The 12711-nt window shown below is 38.8% G+C and overlaps 1 protein-coding gene across 1 annotated transcript; it reads right to left on the reverse strand.

The window, feature by feature from the left end:
• Positions 1 to 11187: 11187 nt before the first annotated feature.
• Positions 11188 to 12354, reverse strand: LOC127104114 (uncharacterized). Its single transcript, XM_051041322.1, has 2 exons — positions 12214 to 12354; positions 11188 to 12108 (listed from the first exon to the last, which is right to left on the reverse strand). Exons 1-2 carry the CDS (start codon positions 12352 to 12354, stop codon positions 11188 to 11190), a joined length of 1062 nt encoding a protein of 353 aa, XP_050897279.1.
• Positions 12355 to 12711: the final 357 nt, after the last annotated feature.

Raw genomic sequence — 12711 nt, forward strand, 5'->3', positions numbered from 1 at the left:
AAGGGGGAAAGTCAAGTGTCGGGTCCTCAGGCTAGGTACGGCCGACAACCCAAGTACTTGAATGTTGTGTACAAACACGTACATCCTATTTTGCATTCCAATTTGTTATGAAAATTATTTTGAAAAAGGTACTTGACGTTGGATCAAGTGTTTGAATTTATTATAAAAAAATGTGTGAAAGAATGTAGGTGAGAGATAGAATGAGTGTGAGAAGAGAATGGAGAAGAGAGATAGAATAAGGTTGAGAAGAGAATGGAGAAGAGATATGAATAATGGATCATGGAGTAGATGGAGAATACTTGACGTTGGATCAAGTATTCATGTTGCAATGGTGTGAGTTTTATTCGGAAAACAACTTGACATTGAATCAAGTAACTTTTATTTCTTTTGAAATGCTTTGGTTTATCATTTTGTATTTTATCCTTTTCTGATTATCATGCATGGTGAACTAACTAGAAAGCAATAAATCTAAGTTATTACATGATGATGGGGAGGGGGAACATTTGACCCATAATGGGGGGATGGATCCACACAATACAACGGAAAGGGAATGAAAGGAAAATACAATTTATAAATCATGTGCCATGCCTAAACCGTACAAGTGGCATGACACTTCAAACAATACAAGTCGATTGAATGAATAAAAGTGTAATGAGTAACTTGGATGGTTTAAATCTCACATTCACATGTCAACACAAAACAACAAATGTGGTTAGTGAAACAATATGAACTAAATGGAAATTAAAATGCTAACATTAATTCTAAAGATCAAAATAGAGAACAAACTAATCAAATGGAAAATGCAAATCATGACATGAAATCTAGTCTATATGAACATGTTAATCACAAGGAAAATACAAATTGAAAGAAAATTAACCTAATGAATAAATCATGTTAAAATCTATCATTAAGCATGTTAATCTAATCATAAATTAAATCAACAAAAACAATAAAATCCTAATGGCCAATTATATCACAATCAAAGCATGTTATGATTAATCTATTATTGAATTAAGTTCAAACATTTTTTGACTTTTTTTTTATACCAGAAGACTTTGTAAAAGAGTTCCGGTAGTCAATTTTTGTGTACCGGAACTCTTTTGTAAAGTCTTCCGGTACATAAAAAAAAGTTTAAAAAATACGTGAAAAATGACTACCGGAATTCTTTTACAAAATCTTCCGGTATGTAAAATAAAATTTAAAAAATATTTAAATAATAAAATAATAAATTATTTAAAAACATATAAGGATAAAATTGGTATTTTTTATAAAATGTAGGGATATAAGGATAAATAGAGGGGTATAAGGTAAAATTTTTTAAAGGGGGTGTACTGAAAATAAAGAAACAGATTGGGCAAAAAGCTTCTTGGACAACAAGCCTAATTCAGCATTCTTTTGAAGAAAATTTTACCTTATACCCCTCCATTTATCCTTATACCCCTACATTTTATAAAAAATATCAATGTTATCCTTATATATTTTTAAATAATTTATTATTTTATTATTTAAATATTTTTTTAATTTTATTTTATATACCGGAAAACTTTGTAAAAGAATTCCGGTAGTCATTTTTCACGTATTTTTTAAACTTTTTTTTATGTACCGGAAGACTTTACAAAGGAGTTCCGGTACACAAAAATTGACTACCGGAACTCTTTTACAAAGTCTTCCGGTATACAAAACAAAAGTCAAAAAATGTTTGAAAAATGAGTACCAGAACTCTTTTGCAAAGTCTTCCGGTTCACAAAAATTGACTACCGGAACTCTTTGCAAAGTCTTCCGGTACACACAAAAATGATAAAAAAAATATTTGAAAATGACTACCGGAATTCTTTTGTAAAGTCTTCCGATATATAAAATTTGACTACCGGAACTCTTTTGCAAAGTCTTCCGGTACACACAAAAAAATGTTAAAAAAATATTTGAAAAATGACTACTGGAACTCTTTTGTAAAGTCTTCTGGTACACAAAAATTCACTACCGGAACTCTTTTGCAAAGTCTTCCGGTACATAATTTTTTTTTTAAAAATATTTAAAAAATGACTATCGGGACTCTTTTGCAAAGTCTTCCGGTACGCAAAAATAAAATTTTAAAAATATTTAAAAAATAAAATAATAAATTAATTTAAAATATATAAGAATAAAATTGATATTTTTTATAAAATGTAGGGGTGGAAGGATAAATGTAAGGGTATAAGATAAAACTTTCTCATTTTGAGCTCTTGTTTGGACCCGGTTACGAAATTCCAACGGCATCTATGTCTCAAGAACCAAGATTGAAACTTTCACATTTTATTTCAAGCATCACTGAGTTAACGCACTCAACAAATGTAATCTCAAAACAACGACGCCAAGATACTCATCTCCTTTAATGGCCGATGCGTACTCTCGAAAACCAAACTTCAAAACTGAATCCAACCGATTTGAAGTTCGATCCATTTCATTCTTCATGCGTGCGTGGAATTAAAGAAGACGGAATTGGTATGAAGCAAAGGAGCTTACCGATTCGGCGTCTCGACACGAAGATCATAGGTTCTGATATTCACCACCGAGCGTTGTGTTGTTCTGTTCATTATTGTCGTATGCGAATCGTGGTTGTGATGATGCGTGTTGTTGTTTAAATGAGATGAGGATGATGAATCATCGATTTCTTGATTGAATCACGATGATGATAGTTGAATGCAGACGGTGAATCCTCGACGAAGGTAACGTTCCACACTTTTCTTGATCTCTTTCTTCTATTCCGTTTCTTGATTCTGCCTCTGCATTTTGGGTTTTCCGGATCCATGTTGGTTCGTGTTGTGAATCGAAGGTTGGTTGAAGATTGGAGGAGGGTTATCAAAGGTGCAGGGTATTCTCCTTTTTGAAATTAGAGAGGGTGTTGCAGGTTTTGGAAGTTGGAAATTCGGTGGAAGGTTTGAGGGTGTTACGGTTATACGATGATGGCTTCGGTTAGAGGTTGAGGCTTTATGAATGATCCTCTCCCTTTGCAGCTGTGAATGGTGGTCCAGGTTAGTTGGTGAAAATTGGGATGAAGTTGTTCTTATATGCTCTCAGTTTTGCAGCTTTCTGTTAGCTTTTTTCTCAGTCTGTTATTCTGTTATTTATGAGTTTGTTACAAGTGGTTACAAGCTGTTAGCATTTGTTAGTAGGTGGTTACAAAGTGGTTATTGTTACAATGTTGAAATTCTGTTTTTGAGTTATGAAATGGTTGAGGGTCTTTGTTATGGAAGGTTGAAATTTGATTCTATTATGATGAGGTTCAGATTGAAAATCGATTGAAGGGTGGTTGTAAAGGTTTTCTTATCAAGTTCTGTTGGAAATAATTGGAGGGGAATCTAAGGATTTTGGAAAATGATTAATGAGTTATATAGGTTAGTTAGGTTAGGGTTAGTTTAAAATGAAGTTTGGTGTGTAGTCATGAAAGGTTCTGTGTTGCCTTATTTCAATTGTGCAGGTTAATGGCCTTGTTGGAGCTTTGATGCAAGGATTATTAGGAATTTTGCTCATGGATGCTTAGCAGTAACAAATCTTTTTAAGTCAAATCCCCATCTACCACTATGACTTTTGTTTTTGTTAGCATACACAATCGCTTTATCTTCCGGGTCTTGCTGGGACCTCCTATCCACTGAAAAAGCTGTATGCAAGTTATCATACGAAGAAGATGCCACTGAGTTAGATGAACTTCCATAGTGGTCGTGCCAATTAGATCCCGCTTCGCCAAATAGGTAATCTGAAAAATCAGCAGTACTAGTTGAGTATTTGGTACTTGCAGTACTGTAAGAACTTGCATCAGAAGAGCTGAATAGTGAGCTTTCGCTGGAAGAATCCACCATGGTATTCCTTCTGTGGTAGTTGAATCTCCATTCTTCTGGATATGCAGGTTCCTTGCTAAAGGAATCATCAACAGTGTTCCCATGAGAATGCTTGCCATGCTTCTGCTGGAGGGAGGGAGAATCAGCACTTGTAGCCATGGAATTTGATCGTGTCTCAGAAACAGCCGGAATGGCTTCCAAGTTTCTCCTCTTAAACTTTCCAGTGGAAAAGACTGCATTGCTACTTACTGAACCCAGGGGCTTCAGAGAGTGCATTGCATAAAGAAGCATGTATGATCTTTTTGACAAGACTCTTGACAATTCAATAGGTTCTACCCTGCTGTCATCAGTCCTGAACCATTCTCCTCAGATGTTCTTCCCATAACAAACATAATGGCCTGAATATGCAGCATTCATGCTATCCAAATGGGCAACCACTGCATAAAGACTGTATAATGGAGATTTGTCTTTTAATCCACTGATATATGGAGCCATATTCAGGACTTCAGGAAATTGAACAAACTTATTCAACTTCTCAAAGTTACCGGACTGAAATCGTTTTAATACAATTGTAAGAATATTCGGCGCCTCCAATACTGTTAGCTTCTTTTAGTTGTAAATTTGTACTTTGGAGTTGCAAATGAAATGTTTAATTTGAATTATGGCTTTGAAATTGTAATGGGAACGTTTGAAATGTATGATGGAGTAAATTATGAATGGTTTTGGAATTTTGGAAATTGAATAAAATTGAATTTAAACACAACGAATTTGATTTGAATGGAATTTGGGATATTTTTGTAGTTTGGGAATTGAATTTATGTTTGGAAATTGGATTAATGGGACATTGAATTATAGTGAAAGTGGTTAAATGTTATGGAATGTTTATTGTATTTTCTTTTGAAAGGTTTGAATTGTAATGAATGGTTATCTATGTGAATAAAAATGGGAATCTGAATGTAGTTATGATGATTGAATATAATGGAAATGTTGAATTTGGTTTTAAATATTTGGTTTGAATATAATGGTCCTGTATGGAAGAAATGGTTGAAATGTGATTTGGGAATTAATATCATAATGGAATTGATGTGTTGTGGAAATGCAAATGTTTAATTTGGAATTCCAAATGTATGGAATTGGTTGTGTGAAATGATGAACATGAAATGGAATTGACTCGGTTAAAAAAATGGAGAAATCAAATTAGAAGCAAGCAAGCATGACTATGCATAGCGAATCAAGATCGATGGGATGAGATTAGGTCTTAGGGTGGTCAGTTGACTTTGGTCAACTGGTTGATCAAAAAGTCAATGGTTGACCAAAAGTCAACTTAGGTAAAAATGTGTATTTTCAAGTGGACAATTGAATATGCACTACAATACCTCTGAACCAAATGAAATATGTCATGTTATTGACTGATATTGAACCAAAGAATACCAACCAAGCAACAAATCTTGAACATGTGAAGCCTTGAATGAATCCTAATCAATGAATCAGAACTATGAATCTTTTTCCAGTAAATGAACCATCCAAAATAGACCAGATGAATAAGATGAGTCCTCAAATTGACTGTACACAAAATGGTGAGGATGCCACAACCAATAACTAAAGTTTTAGGGATTTGAAATGATCTTGATGATACCCACAATGCAACACCTCTGGATTAGGGTTTCCAAGTTATGCTCCATGATGAATATGACCGGAATGAAATGCCCTCATCCTATTCAATGTCATGTGTGATAAGAACCCTTGAATCCAAGATTATGCTTTTTCAAATGCAAGTGGAATGTGTTATGATACAAGGGATATGTAGATTAGATGAATGCTTATCAAGAGATGTGAATGCTTAGGGTTAGTGACCTAGATGAACTTCGTGAAGGGTAGGGTGAATTTTGGGGTATGACAGGTGCCCCTATTTAATCTTCTCGAACCTGAATGTATGGATAGTAACAACTTTCGGACATTCAAGGTAGGAGGGGATTAAATACTAAAATATCGAAAAATTTGACCACCAAGAACAAATGAAATGTGAAGGTAGGTCACAAAGAAATTCTCCATTGAGGTATAGGATGAACAAAGTATCTTTTGTATAAGGCGGATGCTGGGGATTGAAAAGTTATCTTGGTGAAATGGATAGATATGGATAGTTAGATATGTATGACGTATGTAGCATGCTAATGCAATGAGATTGATCTCTTTTTTTTTTCAACAAGCTCTCTGTTTTTTTATGAACAATCCTTTCTTTTTATTTTTGTTTTTTCAAAAACTCCCTGGCAAGCGCTAAGGACAATTTTCCATTGGGGAGAAAGGGGTGAAAGACGACTCCTCTGGGAAGGAAATGTGGGTATTTGAAAGTAGATAGTTGGTTGTCAACTCTGAGGTTGGGGACAGAAACATGACCAACACCGATTGCTGGGGATTGAAATACTTTGGCCTCAATACTGCGACTGGGGTAAAACTGGATATTCTCAACTCTGCGGTTGGAAACAAATTATGATCAATGTCGGCTCTGAGGCTGGAGAAGGGATAAGCGTCAACTCTGAGGTCGGGTACAATGGGATGAACATCGACTCTAAGGTCGGGAACAAAGGTAGGCGTTAGCTCTGAGGTTGGATTTATGGACATCAACTCTGAGGCCGGGTGATAAGAAAGGATTCAACAACTCGAAAGTTGGGAAAAAGGTAGACGTTCAACTCTGAGGTTGGGGATAAAAGGTTCATCAACTCCATGGTTGGAAAAAGGTAGACGTTCAACTCTGAGGTTGGAAAAAGATAGACCTTCAACTCTGAGGTCGGGGGTAGAGAAGCATAAGCGTCAACTCCGAGGTCGGAAAATGGTGGATACTTAGCTCTAAGGCTAGAAAAAGAGATACATCAACTCTGAAGTTGAAAAAGTGTAGTTGCTCAACCCTGAGGCTGGGAGCAAAAAATGGTAAACATCAATTCCGAAGTTGGAAACAAACAAATATTCAACTCTGAGGTTGAAAGTTAAACGGTAAACAATAACTCTGAGGCTGGAAAAGGGGAAACAACACTGAGGTTGGAAAAAGATAGACCTTCAACTTTGAGTTTGGGGGTAGAGAAGGATAAATGGCAACTCTGAGGTTGGAAAAGGAGATACTCAGCTTTGAGGCTAGATAAAGAGATACATCAACTCCGAAGTTGAAAAAAAGTAGTTGCTCAACTCTGAGGCTGAGAGTAAAAAATGATAAGCGTCAACTCTGAAGTTGGAAACAAACAGATACTCAACTCTAAGGTTGGAAGATAAACGGTAAACAACAACTCTGAGGTTGGAAAAGGTGGCAACAACATTGAGGTTGGAAAAGGGCGACAACTCTGAGGTTGGAAAATGGGCGACAACACTGAGGTTGGAAAATGGGCGACAAAACTGAGGTTGGAAAAGAGGCGACAACACTGAGGTTGGGGAAGGGGCAACAACACTGAGGTTGGAAAAGGGGCAACAACTTTGAGGTTGGAAAAGGGGCAACAACACTGAGGTTGGAAAAAGGGCAACAACTCTGAGGTTAAAAAAAGGGCAACAACTCTGAGGTTGGAAAAGGGGCAACAACTCTGAGGTTGGAAAAGGGGAACCAACTCTGAGATTGGAAAATGGGGCAACAACACTGAGGTTGGAAAAGGGGCGACAACACTGAGGTTGGAAAAGAGGCGACAACACTGAGGCTGGAAAAAGGGGCGACAACACTGAGGTTGGAAAAGAGGTGATAACATTAAGGCTGCAAAAAGGGGAAACAACTTTGAGGTTGCAAAAGGGGAACCAACTCTGAGGTTGCAAATAAGAAAGGTTATCATCAACTCTAAGGTTGGGAATGAGAAACATACAACTCTGAGGTCGTACATAAGAGAAAGGCAACAACTCTGAGGTTGGAAATAAGAGAAATAGACAACAACCCTGAGGTTGGAAATAAGGAAGGAGCAACAACTATGAGGAACTGACATCAACTCTGAGATTGGGTATAGGGTAGTCTCCCAACTATGGGGTTAGAGGTAGTAACATCGTAACATTTGAAACTGAAAAAAGGTGATTATCTACAACTCTATGGTTAGAGAAAAGGGATATCAATACCGACGAGTACTGAAAAAAGGTGATAGACACTAACGAGCGAAGGGATATCAATACTGTCAGGTATTGAAAAAAAGTGATAGACACTGACAAGTGAAGGGATATCAATACCGCTGGGTATTGAAAAAAAGTGATAGACACTGCTCAACTGGTTTTTTGGATAGGGATAGGGATCACCACGGACATGATCTGGGTTTAAAAAGGGTTTTGCCAATGGGGATTGGACTTTGCAAGAGGTTTGCCAAACAAGGTCTGGGCTTTGGCAGGCTATGTCAATTGGGCACTTTGTTGTAGGCACGAAAACCTCAGGGGGTCCCATAGGCACAACGGCGGGGATGAAGTTTTCGAAACATGGCTACCCTTCCTGGGACTTACCAAACCTACATTGGGTATTTCGAAACAAACTAAAAGGCAACATCTTGACAGAGACAACCATTCTCGTGCAAAAGGCAACGAAAGGGAGACGTGATTTCATGCACCAAGCAACAAAATAAACTCACGAAAGGAGAGTTATCTCAATGAAATCATCTCCATGAAGGAGGCAACAGGCTTACGACGGTAAGCGAAAAAGGAATGACTTTAAAAAATCCTGTCAGGGTTGCCAACCAGGAGCTTTACAAAGGTCAAAAAGGTTATTTATTTTCTATTTTGTAATGCCAATGGGGTGGATTATGAAAAGATGCCAACGGAAATGGGTTGTTGAATAGTGCCAGGGGAGTTTTGGGCTTGCTTATTTCTTGTTAGAGAGCTTCATGTTATGCTGGATGATAGGCATGAATGGGATGGTATGAATTATGCATGACAGGTTTATGCAATGATATGAGGGTCTACGAATGCCCTAATATTGGGTACGGCGAATGCTGGAAAAAATTTGCTTGGGTTGCAAGGCTTCTGATTTATAGGGTATGGGTTGCGTCTCGCCTGACTTCCCGACATCTGACTTCTTGATATTGCTGGAGAAAGATTATGTCATGGACATTCTGATTCCCCAGGCTGGGTCTGAAAAGCTTGCACAGGCAGGGAGAACCTTCCTCTCTTTGGATCGTCTTGCCCCAGTCTGTTGGATATCTGCACGGATTGCCCCAATCACTAGTTATGAAGCGACCTAGTCGTGGATCATCTGAATCTGACGTGCCCTAGTGCCTTGGAACTGTATTCCTCTAATTAACCATCTCGGAGAGATTGACTTCTTGTGCTCTTGGGGTGGCCTTCCCCAGTGTGAGCCTTGAAGAAACTTTGCCTCTGGTTGGCTGATCTTTCAGGGATTGCCCCTGACTAACTGGTCTTCAGAGAGTTTTATCGAATCCTGACATAACTACTTCTGATCGACTGGATCTTGTAGAGATTTCTCGACGTGACTGCCTCTGATCGATTGGATCTTGTAGAGGTTACTCGACGTAACTGCTTTTGATTGATTGAACTTTGTAGAGATTACTCGACGTAACTGCTTCTGATCGATTGAATCTTGCAGCGGTTTTGTATTTCTGCTCCATAGAGTCTTCAGCATTCTGCCTTGGTGTGATCAAGAGAAGTGGCTTGCCCCAGCTCAACGGAGGTCTCAGGCGTTCTACACTTTTGAATCATCAAGTTCCTCAATTCATGTTCATTGTGGGAGATTTCTGGATGTCAGATGCTTACTCACGAGTAAGACAAGTTCATTTTGGAAATGATAATGCACATGTCATGTTTATGCTAGTTTTGAAATCCCATTATGTTCACTGGAATTATGACATATAGTGAATGAATCACTAATGAGAATGTCATATCGATACCAACACGAATGGTAAGCAAATCATTAAGGAGTCAGTTTTAACACGATTGTACTGACTATAGTACGCTTTCGAACTAAACCCTTCTTCAATTAGGTCTTTTGACGGTTGTAACGTGGCCTGGTTCACGGTTTCAGAAAGAAAGGATTTATGGCTCGAAACCTATTCTAACCCACCCACTCTTCATGATGTTCTCCAGTCATATGTTCAGCTAGTTCGATATAAGCGCTCATCTTCCAAAAGGGATTTGGGGAGTGAAAATGAACCCACGAGGTTTTTAGAGTGGCAGTCATGCACCTCTTGTTTGGTTTGTAGCCACACTATTTTGTTTTTACTGAGGATTTTGTTATGATTCCTCTTTATTTGATTCGTTTTTCATTTCCCTACTCTTGTTGAATTGACTCTGATTTGAGATCTACAGGGACGCCCTAGTTTTTGCCTAAGTCACTTGTTCTCAAGTTTCGACTTAGCAGGCTTTTTGTCTTTTGATTTTGATTTTTTGACGGAACAAATCGTGTGACATTTGTTCAATTGATTGGAAGGGGTTTGACTGCCTCGTGCCTCTGTGGGTGAGGGACAACCAATGTGGACTTATTGTTTCCGACCTCTTGTGAGGGATAAGATATGGTTGATCCTCAGATAGGATACTCCTCTTTTGAAGTTTGAACGCTTGGTCGAATTAGCTGACGACTACCCTACCCCGGTTTAAAATTGAGGGTTTTATATATAGAAGGAAAATCCTACTCCTTGGCTCAAAGGGGTTAACTAGGGATTATCTTCCTTATATCTCCGGTGTTTGGGGATTTGAAAAAATGCCTTACATCATCAGCAAGGTTCTATTCAAAAGCGTACGTGCAGTGATATCATATTTTTCAATTTCATCATCCTCCTTTTGACTTTGCTTAACAAAAGTTTGATATCGATGGAAAATATGAGTGGACACGAATGGATTTATTCAAAACAATGCATAATTATTTCAATGTCATTATTATTCAAAAACAAACGAGTTTATTACAAGTGAGTGCTACAAATGACAAACAAGAAAAATTACACATGAAAAATGATTGAACAAACTAATGATTACTGGAGTGATCAGCCTTATTCCTCCCATAGCTTGGGGTCTTTGTTATGGAAGAAGCTGACGGGATTGTCCCACAGATACAACTTCTTCAAATCTACCACTGCTTTGACTATGACACTGCAGATGTACTGGCCTGCACGGGGTTGTTCATGACATTTGGAACAGCTGGCGCAAACGATATAGCTTTCGAGTCAATCAAGTCTTGTACTTTATGTTTGAAGATATTGCAATTCTCGATCGAGTGCCCTGGCGTCCCAGAGTGATACTCACAGCTAACGTTCATGTCATACCCGGGCGGGAGAGGTACTGGAGGAGCCTTAGCTTCTCTTAGTTGAACCAATGAATTCTTGAGCAGATAAGCTAGAAGATGATCATACGGCATCGGAACTGGATCAAACCTTTTGGGAGGCCCCATTGGTCCCTGTCCACCCTACTGATAGTAGTTCTGTTATTGCGAAGCAAAAGGTCGCTGAGGAGCATAAGGTTGTTGATATTGCACTGCTGGAGGACCAGTTGGGATAGCATACGTCGACTGCTGATACGAATTCAGTGTTATTGCTGCCACCGAATAGTATGGCATTTGGTAGGCTTCAGCTTCTCTTTTGGCTATTCTGGCAGCATTGGTCTCCCCTTCCTTCTTTTTTGGGGGTCCGGAATGGGATTTCTTTGCTACACTAGCCGCGGCGGCTATATCTTGTATATTGCCGATCTTTAGAAAGTTATCGATTCGTTCCCCAGCGGTGACCAGGTCTGAGAATCCTGAGGCAGCGCTTTCAATCATCCTATCAATGTGTGGCCCTTGAAGGGTGTCCATGAACATACCTACCAATTCTTTTTCAAGAAGAGGAGGTTGAACCCTGGCAGCTAGGTCCCTCCAACATTGAGCATATTCCTTGAATGATTCTTCTGGCTTCTGAGCAAGACTTTGGAGCTGAGTCCGATTGGGAGCCATGTCTGGATTATACTGATAATGCTTTAGGAAGGCTTCAGCAAGCTCTCTCCAGGTTCGTATATGCGTGCGCTCAAGCTGTATATACCATTCTAGAGAAGCCCCACTAAGACTGTCCTGGAAAAAGTGCATTAAGAGTTTCTCATCGTCAGAATAAGCAGCCATCTTTCTGCAAAAAGCTCGGATGTGGGTCTTCGGATAGGTGATCCCTTGATACTTTTCAAAGTTTGGAACCTTGAATTTATGAGGAATGTTCACGCCTTGCACTAGACACATGTCGGCGGCATCTAACCCAAAAGTATTGAGACCTTCTATTGCCTTTAATTTGTCTTCCATCATATGGAAGCTTCGTTCGAGGTCAGCAGAAGAAGGACCAAAAGAATCATATACTGAATCGGCCCTTGTAGTGAAGAAAGCATCCTAATGGTCGTCAATCTCAGGTTAAATTCTCCCATTGACAGGGACGTTGAATGTCTGAGCAACATTTTAATACACTGGACCTCGCTCGGGAGGTGGTTGAGTTACGACAGGTGTACCAACTCCTTCTAGTGGATTCATTGGTATTATCATAATAACAGGGTTAGCAGCGACAACTCTCAGATTAGCCTGACACATCTCCTCTTGTCCTCTAGCCAAAGCTTGTATGGCTTCAACGAGTTGACCCATCTGGGCTTTCACCGTGGTCATATCTTCCCTTATAACAGCTTAGCTTTGCTCCCACTGATCCATGAGAAGCTTCTAATTACTACGCGTGTTGTATGAATGTCGGGAAGTCAGCTTGATCGTAGCAGGTTCTAGACAAATGCCAAACAACGGTGAGTCTTCTTGAGTAGGTCTGATGGAATGTGATTATGCATGAATGCAACATGTTTTTATGTTCCCAAAGGAATGCATATGTTGAATGATATGATGATATGGCATGCAACATCATGGATCCAAGGGTTCACAACATCTTGGATAATCTAATCGTGAAGCTCAAGGTATATTGAAGGTTTATTTCCCTGCAAGAAACAACCATGTCCC

This window comes from Lathyrus oleraceus, chromosome 7 (genome assembly GCF_024323335.1).
Source record: "Lathyrus oleraceus cultivar Zhongwan6 chromosome 7, CAAS_Psat_ZW6_1.0, whole genome shotgun sequence".
Taxonomy (NCBI): Eukaryota; Viridiplantae; Streptophyta; class Magnoliopsida; order Fabales; family Fabaceae; genus Lathyrus; species Lathyrus oleraceus.

Excerpts from the sequence above, each read along its gene's own strand:
- LOC127104114 (XM_051041322.1), bottom strand. The coding sequence starts at position 12,354 with ATGGGTCAACTCGTTGAAGCCATACAAGCTTTGGCTAGAGGACAAGAG. Across the intron at positions 12,109-12,213 it reads AAGGAGTTGGTACACCTGTC|GATGCTTTCTTCACTACAAG; the intron begins GTAACTCAACCA and ends GACGACCATTAG.